This window comes from Sus scrofa, chromosome 18 (genome assembly GCF_054392235.1).
Source record: "Sus scrofa isolate SSC_HxYL_T2T_F1_AM1 chromosome 18, Sscrofa_HxYL_maternal_Yorkshire_Landrace_v2.0, whole genome shotgun sequence".
Taxonomy (NCBI): Eukaryota; Metazoa; Chordata; class Mammalia; order Artiodactyla; family Suidae; genus Sus; species Sus scrofa.
In genome coordinates, this window is record NC_139400.1 from 16,594,647 (window position 1) to 16,611,225 (window position 16,579).

General features: G+C 50.7%; 2 protein-coding genes and 1 gene segment (V, D, J or C); 1 reads left to right on the forward strand and 2 right to left on the reverse strand.

The window, feature by feature from the left end:
* Positions 1-880: 880 nt before the first annotated feature.
* On the reverse strand, positions 881-5,850 carry LOC110257560 (uncharacterized). The gene is made up of 4 exons (XM_085005237.1): positions 5,359-5,850; positions 4,877-5,247; positions 3,452-3,749; positions 881-3,347 (listed from the first exon to the last, which is right to left on the reverse strand). Exons 1-4 carry the CDS (start codon positions 5,546-5,548, stop codon positions 3,007-3,009), a joined length of 1,200 nt encoding a protein of 399 aa, XP_084861363.1. The 5' UTR covers positions 5,549-5,850; the 3' UTR covers positions 881-3,006.
* Positions 5,851-6,736: 886 nt separating this feature from the next.
* Positions 6,737-12,738, reverse strand: LOC110257559 (T cell receptor beta variable 4-2-like). The segment is given in 3 exon segments: positions 6,737-8,178; positions 11,761-12,131; positions 12,243-12,738. Coding segments are annotated over 3 exon segments (486 nt in total).
* Positions 7,829-16,579, forward strand: part of LOC100302368 (trypsinogen) — a 42,929-nt gene continuing 34,178 nt past the window's right edge. For both annotated transcript variants that reach the window (XR_014833117.1, XM_085004758.1), the window contains exon 1: positions 7,829-7,948. The gene's annotated coding sequence lies outside the window, so the exon portion shown is untranslated. The remainder of the gene's footprint in view (positions 7,949-16,579) is intronic.

Sequence of the window (16,579 nt, forward strand, 5' to 3'; positions counted from 1 at the left end):
CTATGTAAGATATTCTGTTATGCCAGTGTTGAATTTTCATTCTAGAAAATCTCAAGATAGGAATGAACACAGCAATGAAATGACCGATATGTACTGAACAATTTTTACCATCTGTTTCCTGTTACATATTTATTACCACCTTGGAAGAATAACAGAGCAGTTACCCTGTGTTATGAGTTGACAACTGAAACGTTTCTTGACCAAAGGATGTGCTGGGGGAGGAAGAAAATACTAACACTTCTCCTAATGTAATAAATGAAACGGATGTTCAATGTGGCCCTTAAAAAAAAAACAAATGAATAAGAGTGTATGGGATAGAACTGAAGCAAAGGGGGTTGGATATTCTCCTCCTGAACGGGCTACATATATGATGGACCTTAAATTCCCTGCAGGTGGAGAGAATTCCTTTCTTAGATGAGAATCTAAAACTAACCCATGCTGGAGGTCCCATCATGGCTCAAAGGTGAATGAACCCGACGAGCATCCATGAGGATGCGGGTTCAATCCTGGCCTTGCTCAGTGGGTTAAAGATCCTGTTGCCCTGGGCTGTGGTGTAGGGCGCAGACCCAGGTAGGATCCCGCATCGCTGTGGCTCTTGTGGAGGCCTGTGGCGGTGGCTCCAATTGGACCCCTAGCCTGGGAAACTCCATGTGCCTCAGGTGCATAACTACAGAGACAAAAAGACGAAAAAGGAAAAAATGCAAATAACCCTTGTTTAAAAGGCCAACATTGTTGCTATTAACATAATTATGATGGTCACTCTTTGTAGCAAGGAGAACACTGGTTGGGCCTTCTACAAGAAAACAGCAAAACTATGAATAAATAAAATTTTATTGCACCTCTGGGATCTGAACACCCAAGTTAAAAAAAAAAAAGGAAGTTTTTTTTCTTTCTTTAAATTTTTATTGAAAGATAGTTGATTTACAAGGTTGGGATAATTTCTGTGGTACAAAAAAGTGATTCAGTTACACACACACACACACATCTATTCCTTTTCAGATTCTTTTCCCCCATAGGCGATCACAGCACAGTGAGTAGCTTTCCCTGTGCTGAACAGCGGGTCACGGTGGACCATCCATTTCACCTCCATGAGGGTGCCTATGCCAGCCCCAGGCTCCCTATCCCCCCCTCCCCTCCACCCCTCCCCTTTGGTAACCATAAGTTTGCGTTTGCAACGTCTGGGAGTCTGTTTCCATTTTGTAAATAAGGTCATTTGGAACACTGGTTTTGTAGACTCCACACAGAGGTGATAGCAGCTGCTGTTGTTGTTTGTTGGACGGGCTTCACTTGGTGTCATCATCTCTAGGTCCATCCTTGGTGCTGCACATGACATGATTTCACTTTTTGTTAAGGCCGCGTCCTATTCCATTGTCTATATGTACCACTTCTTCTGTATCCAAAAGCAGTGGAACAAGGGATTTGCAACAAAACCTTGAGCAGTGAATGAAAGTGAAAGGCTTGGTCCTTCTGGGCACATCAGCTACCATAGCATTTCCTGAAGCAAAGGGGAGGAAATAGGGATGCGGCAAAAGAAAGACAATGACCCAAAGACAGTCTGCGCTGTGAGAAGGAATAGGGTGGATGTGGAATGATGCACATGTCAGCAAACTCCAACACTGTCCATAAAAAACGTAATAGTATATGATCTTTGAAGATAAACATGCAAGGCAGAACTGATTGCAAGATAGCTGGGGCTTGGATTAGAGGAGCCCCAGGAACACGTTTGTTTTTCTTGGCCAGTTTTCACCTTGTGTCTACGCAGAGGGTGGAGCAGAGAACTGCGTTCCGGAAGGCGACAGAACCGAGCAGAGATTTCAGAAGACACTCAGCTGGAAGACCTTGGCATTCAGACCCAGGTAGAGGGAGCGACATTGGTGAATATGCTGTGACTCCATGGAGACCCTGGAACAGCCGGGCCCTGCTGCTAATGACCACCTTTCTAAGTCTCCCCAGGACGGAGGGAAAAACACAGAGATCCTGGCAACTCCTCCCTGCCGGGGGACGTCCAGAACCTGCCTCTCTTCTAGATCGTCCACAAGGCCCCTCTCAGTCCCCTCCATGATCTTTCAGGAAGGACATATGTGTCGTCTTCGCCTTCTGCATTCCACCCAGGCCCCGTCTCCGTTCTGACCCAGGCTGCTACCAGTGGCCTTGTGCCCAAGTATGACCTGGATCGTGCCATGTCACTGGAGGGAGGACCACGGGCAAGCTACCGCCTAGAGGTTTGTGGCCAACGTCCTCTCCGGGCCTCCTGAAGCCAGCTCACAGGGATGCTTCCAAGAGGACCATCAGGTTTGGGGAGCATGGCACTGGTCCTGCTCTTGGGGGAAGGCTGCTGTGCACAAGCCTCCCTTGATGGGGGCTTCTTTCTGGTTTTCGTGTTGTTGTTGGACAGCAGCTGGCAGGTCTGCAAGCCTGGTCATTGCCGGGGTTCAAGAACAAAGAATGAGCCCCAAGAGAGCAACAAAGACATCCGTGGTTTATGGGAGAGGGGGTCACACACAAAGGGTGCAGGCAGGACGGGGCAGCAGTCTTGGCTACTCAGAGGAGGAGGAGGCGCCCATTCACAGGGGGAGTTGATGTCAGCTGTGCCCATCCGTGACCGGGCACTGATTGGGCCTCTAAGAGGATTGGATCCTCCTGTGAGGGCAGCAGGGCCCTCTCTGCTCCCAGGAGGCCCGTCTCCACTCCAAGGCAGACACATGTTCTGCTTTGTAGAGAATAACACAGGCAGAGGCCAAGGGAGTACAGAGGTTTCCCTGGAGGCTCCCCAGGTCATCCACTGGCCACATCTCTCCCGTTGCTGGGTCCATGGCCACATTCCACGGGGCGGAGAACCTTCCCAGTTTCCACCGCCCCAGAGAACCTGTGCTCCATTTCCTCTCCTACAAACCAAAGTTAATTCTGGCCTCTGCTCCTGAGAAGCAGCTGCAGACCCACCACGCATCCGCCAGCCTCCTTGGGCGGGGCAGGCGCTGCTGAGAGCCTGGCGAGAGCAGAGGAGCTCTAGAGTTCGGGGAAGGGCAGGCGGTGTCTGTGCATGGCTGTGGCTGAGCTGCTGGCACAGAGGAACAGGGCCGAGTCTCCCCGCTCTGCAGGCTGGATCTTCAGAGTCAGGTACGTGCCGCCAGACCTCTCAGCTGAGAACCGATCCTTTAAAAAGTCGGCCTTCTCTGGAGGCTCTTTGTCATAGATGGACATCAGAAACTCCACCCCCTTTCCCAGGGTCTGTCGGTACCAGCAGATGTACAAATGACCGGGAATGGGGTCACACCTCAAAGTCACGTTCTGTCCCGACTTTGTGATGTGGTGGCGAGGGCTTTGTCTGACTCCAGGTTCCATGTGGCCTGTGGGAGGACACAGGGGCCAGACAGAGGAAGAGACCAAAGTCAGGCACTGGGCTTAGGTTAAGGGAAGGGGTGGGAGTTTCCCTCCCACTCCCAGGTCTCACCTACTCCCAGGAGCCCAAAGATGGCCCAGCAGAAGAGCCTGCCGTCCATGGCAGGGCCTGGGTGGTGCTGAGGCCTCCCCCAGTGGGGCATCTGGTCCCTAGCAGCCCAAGGGAGGAGGTCCAGTGATGTCAGAGTCTTGGGCGGCACCCATGGTCTCAAGAGCGCCCCCAGGAGCAGGAGCAGGAGCAGGGAGGCTTGGCGCCCACGTGGACAGGTGATGCTCTGAAACTCAGGTCCATGTCCTGGAAGGTGCAGACCCACAGGCCCCAAGTGAAAGGCTGCAGCTGCACAGGGACCCTGGGGGAACACAGCCTTCAGCAGAGTGAGGCCAGGCATGAAGACCCGACCCAGGCATGAAGACAGCCAGGACCCGCGCCCCTTGTTCCAGCAGGCAGATGGTTAGGCATGAGCAGAGAAGGGGTGCATGGGGTCAGATGGCAGGAAACCACACATCATGTAAATAGTTGGATCCATGGGTGAATAAAAAAATATATAGGAAATTCCCCCTGGGGTCATGCTCAGGTGAAGGGAAACCCACACTCCTAAGGCAGAGTTGCATTCCCCTTGACCTAATCCCCAGTATGATGGTTTGGGGCTTGGTCAGGGGAGCCTGGAGTGCCCTCTCAGGGGGAAGGCGGGAGCCTGGTACAGATGCAGACAGGTGAGCTTCCAGGAAGGGATGCAGGGCTCTGCCAGCCCTTGGCTGCTGGTGTGCACTGGCCTGATGCCCATTACAGGGAGCAGAGCCCGAAGATACGGGGTTCAGCCGGGACAGCTCTGAGCAGAGAGGTCTGATCTGAAATGTCAGGAGGCCATCACTTCTCACTGGCTGGTGTGAGCAGGGCTTTGCAAGGATGTCAGACGCTATGGCTGATAATGCAGGATGGGAAGCCCTGAAGATCTAGGGTTAAAGAGACAGGAGGCACAAGGACCAAGCCTGAAAGGCAGTGTTGAGTGGAAGAGGAGCCTGTGAGGTACCGAGCCCCTGGACGTGCAGCAGCATGAACGTGAGACACAGGGACCAGATGGGGGATCTGTGGTCCTCAGGGGCTGGAAAGGACAGAGCCCCTGCTGAGGGAATGAGGCGCTTTGAAAAGTGTCTGCACATATGTGTGGCTGGAGTCACATCTGAAAACCCGGCTGAACTTGGATGGAAGAAGTCAGAGACAGGCACCTATTGGAAGCAGGACTGGGAGGACAGAGGGTCAAGTGTCTCCCAAAAGGCTTTCCGGGGAGGCCAGCCCATTGGAAAATGCGTGGGATAGACTTGAACATCGTCCTACATTCAGCTGCAGGCCCAGCCTTGCTCAGGACAGGTGGCTGGTGGCTGTGATGGAACTCAGAAGAGCCATGGCCATGAGCCCGCAGGCAGTCTCAGGGTCTGAGCTTTCCATTGAGGGTCTTCCAGGAAATGGGGAACCGACCTTGGTTGGCCCCACAGCCTCCTGGCTGGGTGCTCGAGGTTTGTGCAGAGGAAGCGGCTGGCTCTGCAGGGCTGTGTCTCTACTGCTGGCGCAGAGATACACGGCCGAGTCTTCTGGTTTCAGGGCATCTACGTGCAGGTAAAGGGGGGAGTTCTCTGGGCAGTCAGGCCTGAAGCGACTCGGAACAGACTCATTTCTAGTAGGTTCCTTCTTGTTACAGGTGAACATGAGCTCTATTGGCTTCTGAGCACTCTGTTTATACCAATACATATAATCATGTCCCAGATCTTGTTCACAATTCAAAGATCTCTTATCTCTGGTTCCCAGGACCAGGTATCTGGGTGTTTGAGTAACTCCAGTGTCCACAGAGACTGTCAGGAGAAGAGGACAAAGTTTAGACAAAGCCCAGAAGGGAGGGTTGGCTGCAGCCTCGGGGCAAGGATTCAGCATCGAGGGGCAGCCCATGAGCACCCAAGACTCACCTGCTCCCAGGAGACAGAGGACCGCAGGGCAGACCACCCCGAGGCACATGGTGGAGGCAGGGCAAAGTGGCCTCAACAAACTAGGATGCCCTGGGCAAGGGGGCTGGTCTCTGGTCTCCTCCTCCCTGGTTGGTGGCTTTGCCTGTGATGTCACTGCCCCTGAGTGTCTGCAGCCCCAGTCTCCCTTCATCCATGGTGGAGATTCTTTTTTTTTTCCTTGTAGAATTTCTGAGAGAAGGTGGATTTGAATTGCCTGGGTTGGGAAATTCCTCTGATAGCTGCTCTTTTGCTACTGGCCGCCCTCCTCATTATGTAGACTCTCCCCCGCCCCCCTTGCTTCCGAGACCCCCTCTCAGGGACAGACCATCCCCCTCTTCAAGGGATCGATGCCACCCCTGCTTCGTCAGGCTGGATCACATCCCTCAGGACATAAACCCTCTGGAACCCTTTTGCCCAATCCCGTGCAGGGAGAAAGACTGGAAGGTTGTGGCCGGGTTCTCGACCCTTGCCCATCATTAAAAAGGCACAGCTGTGATGCAGGCCAGCTGGCCAGAAGAGTTCTGAGGGGACTATATTGTCACAGAAACCCTGGCAGAGGAAGGAGACAAACAGCGCTCAGAGAGGCAGGGTAGCAAGCTTTATTCAGCACCTGTGCGGGCTCAGAGGACTCACCTCCAGAGTCTGAGCACCAGGTCTTTGTTCTGCGTACCTCTTACACAATACAGACCTCGGGGTCTCAAGGTGTTCCCCTGAGGTAGCCCCAGACCTCCCCCTTCCCGGGGCAGACAGTGTTCCTGCCTGAGGAACTGAGCAAGCAAGGCTACAGAAGCCAATACTGATAAGCATCAAGGACACAAGGCATGTAGGTGCTCCAAGAAGACAAGAAGGGGGGTGTGTATGAGGCGAGCAAAGCTGAAAAGCTGCCTTTTCAGCCAAGGGGCGGGGGTCGTGTCTCAGTTAAAACTCTTACTTCAGTATAACAGATGAGATATCAGTGCGAGTGCAGGGCTTAGCTGGGCTTTCCGCAAACAGGTTGCAGCAAGGAAGACAAATCAAGGTGAAAGGATGTTAGTGTAGCATCTTGGAGAATCCACAACGGGTGCTCCCAAGTGATTGCAGGTTGGAGGCCCCACTTGCCAGCCAGTCTGTGCTTCTAACCAGCCTCCTCTGCTCACTCCCAGCCCCTCCCCCTGCCCCTGCGCGACGCTTCAATGCAGCCACAGCGCCCCCTTCTGGCAAAAATGGCACATTTCCCAGGTCAGACCTCTGACCAGCCAGAGTCAGCTTATCATTGAGGCCAGAGACTGGAAGCAGCTGTGATGAGTCTAAAGCTCCAGGGAATCATGAAAAGGAAAGAAGCACCTGAAACAGCCAAAAGAGTTGTCAACACATTCATTTATTTACCTAGGCGATTCAGTTTTTACTCAATAGAGATTGGCTATGCCTGGGGTTTTAGGCATAAACTAAGCAACAGCCCTGCAGATATTAGCATCTTGATTTGTTCAAGGAATCCTCCTGGAACCATAGCTAGGAGCAGGCACAAAGCGTTGACATGTTCACCCCCGGAATTCTATTGGGGTAAAGAAGGAGAGTGCCAGACAACCCCAGTGGATCATGTTATCTCACTGAAGGGAGGGCCACGGGCGAGCTACTGCCTAGAGATTTGGGCCAATGTCCTCTCCAGGCCTCCTAACACCTTCCATCACCTGGCTGCTGCCAGCCCCCGAGGATGCTTCCAAGAGGACCATCAGGTTTGGGGAGCATGGCACTGGTCCTGCTCTTGGGGGAAGGCTGCTGTGCACAAGCCTCCCTTGATGGGGGCTTCTGCCGCACCCGTTCTTTCTGGTTTTCGTGTTGTTGTTGGACAGCACCTCGCAGGCCTGCGAGCCTGGTCATTGCCGGGGTTCAAGAACAAAGAATGAGCCCTGAGACAGCAACAAAGACATCCGTGGTTTATGGGAGAAGGGGTCACACACAAAGGGTGCAGGCAGGACGGGGCAGCAGTCTTGGCTACTCAGAGGAGGAGGAGGCTCCCATTCACAGGGGGAGTTGATGTCAGCTGTGCCCATCCGTGACCGGGCACTGATTGGGCCTCTAAGAGGATTGGATCCTCCTGTGAGGGCAGCAGGGCCCTCTCTGCTCCCAGGAGGCCCGTCTCCACTCCAAGGCAGACGCATGTCTTGCTCAATAGAGAATAACACAGGCAGAGGCCAAGGGAGTAAAGAGGCTACCCTGGAGGCTCCCCAGGTCATCCACTGGCCACATCTCTCCCGTTGCTGGGTCCACGGCCACATTCCACGGGGCGGAGAACCTTCCCAGTTTCCACCGCCCCAGAGAACCTGTGCTCCATTTCCTCTCCTACAAACCAAAGTTAATTCTGGCCTCTGCTCCTGAGAAGCAGCTGCAGACCCACCACGCATCCGCCAGCCTCCTTGGGCGGGGCAGGCGCTGCTGAGAGCCTGGCGAGAGCAGAGGAGCTCTAGAGTTCGGGGAAGGGCAGGCGGTGTCTGTGCATGGCTGTGGCTGAGCTGCTGGCACAGAGGAACAGGGCCGAGTCTCCCCGCTCTGCAGGCTGGATCTTCAGAGTCAGGTACGTGCCGCCAGACCTCTCAGCTGAGAACCGATCCTTTAAAAAGTCGGCCTTCTCTGGAGGCTCTTTGTCATAGATGGACATCAGAAACTCCACCCCCTTTCCCAGGGTCTGTCGGTACCAGCAGATGTACAAATGACCGGGAATGGGGTCACACCTCAAAGTCACGTTCTGTCCCGACTTTGTGATGTGGTGGCGAGGGCTTTGTCTGACTCCAGGTTCCATGTGGCCTGTGGGAGGACACAGGGGCCAGACAGAGGAAGAGACCAAAGTCAGGCACTGGGCTTAGGTTAAGGGAAGGGGTGGGAGTTTCCCTCCCACTCCCAGGTCTCACCTACTCCCAGGAGCCCAAAGATGGCCCAGCAGAAGAGCCTGCCGTCCATGGCAGGGCCTGGGCGGGCTGAGGCCTCCCCCAGTGGGGCATCTGGTCCCTAGCAGCCCAAGGGAGGCGGTCCAGTGATGTCAGAGTCTTGGGCGGCACCCATGGTCTCAAGAGCGCCCCCAGGAGCAGGAGCAGGGAGGCTTGGCACCCACGTGGACAGGTGATGCTCTGAAACTCAGGTCCATGTCCTGGAAGGTGCAGACCCACAGTCCCCAAGTGAAAGGCTGCCGCTGCACAGGGACCCTGGGGGAACACAGCCTTCGGCAGAGTGAGGCCAGGCATGAAGACCCGACCCAGGCATAAAGACAGCCAGGACCCGCGCCCCTTGTTCCAGCAGGCAGATGGTTAGGCATGAGCAGAGAAGGGGTGCATGGGGTCAGATGGCAGGAAACCACACATCATGTAAATAGTTGGATCCATGGGTGAATAAAAAAATATATAGGGAATTCCCCCTGGGGCTCATTTTTTAACAAATCTGACTAGCATCCAGGAAGATGCCGATTTCACCCTGGCTTGCTGAATTAATTATGGATCCAGCATTGCCGTGAGCTGTGGTGTCAGCCACGAGATTCTGCTCCAATTCATCCCATAGCCTGGGAAGTTCCATATGCCACATGTTTGGCCCTAAAAACAAAAGAAAAAAAAATAATAATAATAAATAATAAATAAAACTGAAGCCAGAGGCTCCAGACTGATAGGAAACCACATCTTTTGGGGTGATAAGTGCCCTGGGGGCAGAGAAAGGTGGAAAGGGGCACAAATCTCAAATATCTGGATCGAACCTGTTGCTCATTATTTCCTCATTATAATAAAATTGTAATAAAATTTGTTCTGCACATAAGTACCCATCAGGCACCAATGCCTTGACATTTCCGTAAAACTAAATAGGAACACAAATCCCTTCTCCCTTTGGGAAGGTGAAGCTGGGGTGAAAATTAAGGAACTGGACCCCTAAACACCATCTTCCCAGTGAATATCCCACCCATACAATTAGATGCTCCATAATGCATGTGTGCCGCAAAACGCAGGGCAGCTGCTCTGCTCACCTCTCTGCCCGTCGCTCCCTCTGAAATGTTTTTCCCACGTAAATCCTCAATTTTTCCCCCACAGTTTCCGTCTCATTTATGAATTCTTTCTGTAACAAGAACCTAAACTTCGGTAATACCCTCTCTTAATGGCCAATTCAGGGCCATAATCCAGAGGCATGTTTCAGGATTCTGAACCTGATGACGAAAATGCTGGGGAATAAGAGCCCAGAGGAAAACAAAATATGACCCCAGGAGTGTTGAAACCTGGCAGGGCCCTGTGGGCTCCTGGGCTCACAAGCCTTTCTGGGTCCCCCAATTCTTGTTTTTAGGGAATAAAATGCAGCTTCCATGAGCTTCCCTGAGTTCCAAAGAGCAGGTTCAAACAGTTGCTAATCAGGGAGGGGAGGGGATGCCGAGACCAGGGAGGAACAGCCAACACAGAACAATGTAGCCTTGGGGCAGGGGCCTGGTTCCTTCTCCAGGAACATTGATAAGAATATCTTTGAGGTCTTCTATTGAACTAAAACCCCCACAAATGGAAGATGGTAGAGAAGCCTTCTTCAACTGGGAAAGAAGTCCACCAGACCACTGAACGCCAGCTTTGAAACTAATGCAAGCTTGCTTCTCCCCTGAGCCTTATCTCTGGCCCTGTTCTTCACTCCCCAAATTAGAAAAGCACCTCCCAATCTCTTCTAAGGCAGGCACAGTCTTTGAGACCTTCTTCTGCTGTGACCCTCCTTTGGCTAGCAAATCAGTAAAGCTATTTTTTCTCCTTTGTCCAAATCTCTGTCTTTCTACTTGGCACCAGGGAGCAGAGGCCGAGTTCAGGCACCAGGGTTAGTGTGGAGAGGAGCTTCAGTGACAGGCTGAGACCTGAACCCTGAAGGCACGTTTCAGTGCCAGGGAAGGAGAGCAGATGCTGGTAGGGACCCAGCCCAGTGCCCTGAACAGAAGGGCATGGGGGCCCACTGGCTGCCTCTCGGGTTGAGAGCAAGTGTCTGTGCAGATTTGTGGCTTTGATCAGGGAAGAGCTTGGGGTTTAGCCTTAAGTGGGTAGAAGAGAACTCAGAGAAGGGGGTTAATAGAACTTGGAATTGGTGACGATAGATCTTCCACTTGACAGGCTTGGTTATTTGAAAGTAAATAAGGCATTAAAAATACTGATCCGGAGTTCCCATCATGGCTCAGCAGAAGTGAGTCTGACTAGCATCCATGAGGATGCAGGTCCAATTCCTGCCCTCTTTCAGTGGGTTGAGGATCCAGTGTTGCCATGAGTTGTGGTGTAGCTCACAGACATGGCTCGCATCTGACTTTGATGTGGCTTTGGTGTAGGCCAGCAGCTCCAGCTCCCATTGGACCCATAGCCTGGGAACCTCCCTGTGCCCCAGGTGTGGCCTTAAAGAAACAAAACCCAAAAACCAAAAAACCCCCAAACCACAAAAACAAACTAGATCTGTATGTGTTTCTCTTTCTAACAGTTGACAGAGCAGAGTCACACTCAGGTGAAAGAAAACCCACACCTTAAGACAGAGTTGCCACCTCAGTTGAACTGGTTGACAGTATTATGTTTTGGGGCTTGGTCAGAGGAGCCTGGAGAGCCCTCTGCAGGAGAAAGCTGGGAGCCTATTGCAGATGGACAGCTGACCCTCCAGGAGGGGTTGCAGGGCTCTGCCAGCCCTTGGCTGCTGGTGTGCACTGGCCTGATGCCCATTACAGGGAGCAGAGCCCGAAGATACGGGGTTCAGCCGGGACAGCTCTGAGCACAAAGGCCTGAACTGAAATGTCAGAGGCCATCCCTTCTCACTGGCTGGTGTGAGCAGGGCTTCGCAAGGGCAGCAGACTCTATGGCTGATAATGCAGGATGGGAAGCCCTGAAGATCTAGGGTTAAAGAGACAGGAGGCACAAGGACCAAGCCTGAAAGGCAGTGTTGAGTGGAAGAGGAGCCTGTGAGGTACCGAGCCCCTGGACGTGCAGCAGCATGAACTTGAGACACAGGGACCAGATGGGGGATCTGTGGTCCTCAGGGGCTGGAAAGGACAGAGCCCCTGCTGAGGGAATGAGGCGCTTTGAAAAGTGTCTGAGCATATGTGTGGCTGGAGTCAGACGCGAGGCCCCGGCCGAACTTGGATGGAAGAAGTCAGAGACAGGCACCTATTGGAAGCAGGACTGGGAGGACAGAGGGTCAAGTGTCTCCCAAAAGGCTTTCCGGGGAGGCCAGCCCATTGGAAAATGCGTGGGATAGACTTGAACATCGTCCTACATTCAGCTGCAGGCCCAGCCTTGCTCAGGACAGGTGGCTGGTGACTGTGATGGAACTCAGAAGAGCCATGGCCATGAGCCCGCAGGCAGTCTCAGGGTCTGAGCTTTCCACTGAGGGTCTTCCAGGAAATGGGGAACCGACCTTGGTTGGCCCCACAGCCTCCTGGCTGGGTGCTCGAGGTTTGTGCAGAGGAAGCGGCTGGCTCTGCAGGGCTGTGTCTCTACTGCTGGCGCAGAGATACACGGCCGAGTCTTCTGGTTTCAGGGCGTCCACGTGCAGGTAAAGGGGGGAGTTCTCTGGGCAGTCAGGCCTGAAGCGACTTGGAACAGACTCATTTCTAGTGCGGTCATTGTAGTTACAGGTGAACATGAGCTCTATTGGCTTCTGAGCACTCTGTTTATACCAATACATAAAACTGTGTCCCATATCTTGTTCACAAGTCAAAGATCTCTTATCTCTGGTTCCCAGGACCAGGTATCTGGGTGTTTGAGTAACTCCAGTGTCCACAGAGACTGTCAGGAGAAGAGGACAAAGTTTAGACAAAGCCCAGAAGGGAGGGTTGGCTGCAGCCTCAGGGCAAGGATTCAGCATCTAGGGGCAGCCCACGAGCACCCAAGACTTACCTGTTCCCAGGAGACAGAGGACCACAGGGCAGAGCACCCCGAGGCACATGGTGGAGTCTGTTCAAAGTGGCCTCAACAAACTAGGATGCCCTGGGCCGGGGGCTGGTCTCTGGTCTCCTCCTCCTTGGTTGGTGGCTTTGCCTGTGATGTCACTGCCCCTGAGTGTCTGCAGCCCCAGTCTCCCTTCATCCCTGATGGAGATTCTTTTTTTCCTTATATAAATTCTGAGAGAAGGTGGATTTGAATTGCCTGGGTTGGGAAATTTCTCTGATATTTGCTCTTAGGCTATTAGCTTCCTTCCTTATTATATAGATGCTGCCCCTGTCCTCCCTCCCTTCCAAGACCCCCTCTCAGCGTCAGACTCCCCCCCCCCACACTTCAAGAGATCTCCTCCCACCCCTGCTTAGTCAGGATGGATAACAACATTCAACACATAAGCCCCCTGGAGCCCCACTGCCCAACCATGTGCAGGGAGACAGACTGGAAGGTTGTGGCCGGGTTCTAGATCAGTGCCCATCACTAAAAAGGCAGGGCTCTTATGCTGGCCAGCAGCCAGGCACTGGGAAGAGTTCTGAGGGGACCAGCTAACAGGTAAGCCATTTGTGGAGAGTGCAGGGCTTGGCTGGGTTTCAAGAAACAGGTTGCTGCAAGAAAGCAATACAAGGCATTGGGGCAAGACAAATCAGTGTGAAAATGATTTCAGTGGAGCACCTAGGAGACATCCACAGCTGGTGCTCCCAACTGACAGCAGGTTGGGGCCCCCACTTGCCAGCCAGTCTTCCCTCCTCACCTGCCTGCTCTGCTTCCTCCCAACCCCTCCCCCCTGCTCCAGCAGCGACCTGACAATGGAGCCACAGCGCCTCCTTGTGGCCAAAGCAGCACATTCCCCAGATCGCAGGCCTCTTACCAGCTGGTGTCAGCTTATTATTCATGCCACATAATGGGAGAAGTTGTGAGGCCTATAATGCTCCAGTGAGTCATGAAAAGGAAAGAAGCACCTGAAACAGCCAAAACACTTGGCAACACATTCATCCACTTACCTAGGACATTCTGTTTTCACTCAAGAGAGTTTGGCTATGCCTGGGTCCTTAGAAACACAACACAGCCCTGCAGATATTAGCATCTTGATTTGTTCAAGGAATTCTCGTGGGACCATAGCTAGGAGCAGGCACAAAGCTTTGACATGTTCACCCCCGGAATTCTACTGGGGTAAAGAAGGAGAGTGTCAGACAACCCCAGTGGAATGAAATGTATCTTAGACATGAAGTGTAAGAAATGGATGCAGTATTTCCGTGTCAACACCACTTCATGGCTGTGAGAGCATATGGCCTCAACCCTTGCCACCTAGGAACTGAGCTGAATTGCTCTCCAAAGCCTTGTGCGTTTCTCAAATGCTAGAAACCAAACCTGGCCCATCCATTCTGCAGACAGCTTTCTATCGGAGACCAGCTCAGATGACCTATCACTCCTCCTCTGAACTGTTTCTCCTTTGCCCACGTAGTTATTGGACGATCATCTATGTTTGTATGGTAGACTCTTGGGCCAGTAATGAATTTTCATTGTAGTAAAGTGGAAGATAGGACTCAACACAGCAAAGAAATGACCTATATTTGCTGAAGGATTTTTAGCATTTGTTTACTGTAACATATTTATTACTACATGGGAAGAATAACACAACAGTTACCCTGTGTTAAGAGTTGATAATTGAAATGCTTTTTTTGACTCAAGCATGTGCTGGGTCAGGAAGGAAATAGCACATTTTCTAATGTAATAAATGTTACAGATTTTCAATATGGCCCATGAAACAGACAAAAAAACAAGGCAAGTCTGATTCTTTGGGTTAGAATTTAAGCAAAGGGGGTTGGATATTCTCCTGAACAAGTTACACATACGATGGACCTTAAAGCCATGGTAGCTGGAGATACTCCATTCTTAGAAAAGAATCTAAAAATAACTCTTGTTAAAAGGCCAGCATTGCTACTATTAACATTATTATGATGGCCACTCCCTGTAGCAAGAAGATACTGGTTGGGGCTTCTACAAGAAGACAGCAAAAATATGAATAAATAAAATTTTATTACATTCTTTGGCTCTAATACATAAGCTAAATTCCACAGATTACAAAAAAAGGATTTTTTTCATTTTTTAAAATTATTTTTCCACTGTACAGCATGGGGGCCACGATACACTTACATGCATACATTTTTTTTTCCACCCTTCGTTCTGTTACAATATAAGTATCTAGACATAGTTTTCAATGCTACTCAGCAGGATCTCATTGGAAATCCATTCCAAGTTGTATCCGATAACTCCAAGCTTCCAATTCCTCCCACTGCCTCCCTCTCTCCCCGGGTGGCCACAAGTCTGTTCTCCAAGTCCATGATTTTCTTTTATGTGGCAAGGTTCATTTGTGCTGTATATTAGATTCCAGTCATAAGTGATATCATATGGTATTTGTCTTTCTCTTTCTGACTTATTTCACTCAGTATGAGAGTCTCTAGTTCCATCCATGTTGCTATAAATGGTATTATGTCATTCTTTTTTATGGCTGAGTAGTATTCCAATGTGTATACCACTTACCCCTAATCCAGTCATCTGTCGATGGACATTTGGGTTGTTTCCATGTCTTGGCTACTGTGAATAGTGCTGCAATGAACATGTGGGTGCATGTCTATCTTTTCAGTAGAGTTTTGTCTGGATATATGCCCAAGAGTGGGATTGCTGGGTCATGTGGTAGTTCTATGTGTAGATTTCTAAGGTTTCTCCATACTGATCTCCATAGTGGTTGTACCTGCTTACATTCCCACCAACAGTGCAGGAGGGTTCCCTTTTCTCCACAACCCCTCCAGCATTTGTTATTTGTGGATTTATTAATGATGGCCATTCTGACTGGTGTGAGGTAATATCTCATGATAGTTTTGATTTGCATTTCTCTTATTATCAGCGATGTTGAGCATTTTTTCATGTGCTTGTTGGCCATCTGTACATCTTCCTTGGAGAACAGTTCATTCAGGTCTTTTGCCCATTTTTCCATTGGGTGGTTGGCTTTTTTGCTGTGGAGTTGTATAAGTTGCTTATATATTCTAGAGATTAAGCCCTTGTCTGTTGCATCATTTGAAACTATTTTCTCCCATTCTGTAAGTTGTCTTTTTTTTTGTTTTCTTTTGGGTTTCCTTTGCAGGGCAAAAGCTTGTCCATTTGATTAGGTCCCATGGGTTTATTTTTGCTCTTATGTCTGTTGCTTTGGGAGACTGACCTGAGAAGATATTCATGAGGTTGATGTCAGAGAGTGTTTTGCCTATGTTCTCTTCCAGGAGTTTGATGGTGTCTTGTCTTATATTTAAGTCTTTCAGCCCTTTTGAGTTTATTTTGGTGCATGGTGTGAGGGTGTGTTCTAGTTTCATTGATTTGCATGCAGCTGTCCGGTTTTCCCAGCAATGCTTGCTGAATAGACTTTCTTTTTCCCATTTTATGTTCTTGCCTCCCTTGTCAAAGATTAATTGACCATAGGTGTCAGGGTTTCTTTCTGGGTTCTCTGTTCTGTTCCATTGGTCTGTCTGTCTGTTTTGACACCAGTACCACACTGTCTTGATGACTGTGGCTTTGTGATATTGCTTGAAGTCTGGGAGAGTTATGCCCCCTGCTTGGTTTTTGTTCCTCAGGATTGCTTGGGTAATTCTGGGTCTTTTGTGGTTCCATATAAATGTTTGGATTGTTTGTTGTAGTTCTGTGAAAACTGTCCTGGGTAATTTGATAGGGATTGCACTGAATCTGTAGATTGCTTTGGGTAGTCTGGCCATTTTTACAATACTGATTTTTCCAATCCAGGAACATGGAATATCTTTCCATTTCTTTACATCTTCTTTAATTTCTTTGATTAAAGTTTTATAGTTCTCAGCATATAAGTCCTTTACCTCCTTGGTCAGGTGTATTCCAAGGTATTTGATTTTTTTTTGGGGGGGGGTGCAATTTTTTTTTGTCTTTTTTTTGTTGTTGTTGTTGTTGTTGTTGTTGTTATTGTTGCTATTTCTTGGGCCGCTCCCGCGGCATATGGAGGTTCCCAGGCTAGGGGTTGAATCGGAGCTGTAGCCACCGGCCTACGCCAGAGCCACAGCAACGCAGGATCCGAGCCGCGTCTGCAACCTACACCACAGCTCACGGCAACGCCGGATCCTTAACCCACTGAGCAAGGGCAGGGATCGAACCCGCAACCTCATGGTTCCTAGTCGGATTCGTTAACCACTGCGCCACGACGGGAACTCCGGGGGTGCAATTTTAAAAGGCATTGTATTTTTGTATTCCTTTTCTAATATTTCATTGTTGGTATACAGAAACAC

Bases quoted from the DNA above. Each gene is read 5' to 3' on its own strand.
- LOC110257560 (XM_085005237.1), bottom strand. From the start codon at position 5,548: ATGAAGGGAGACTGGGGCTGCAGACACTCAGGGGCAGTGACATCACAG. The intron at 5,248-5,358 runs GTGAGTCTTGGG...TTCTCCTGACAG, and splicing joins CCTCTGTCTCCTGGGAGCAG to TCTCTGTGGACACTGGAGTT. The intron at 3,348-3,451 runs GTGAGACCTGGG...GTCCTCCCACAG, and splicing joins CTTTGGGCTCCTGGGAGTAG to GCCACATGGAACCTGGAGTC.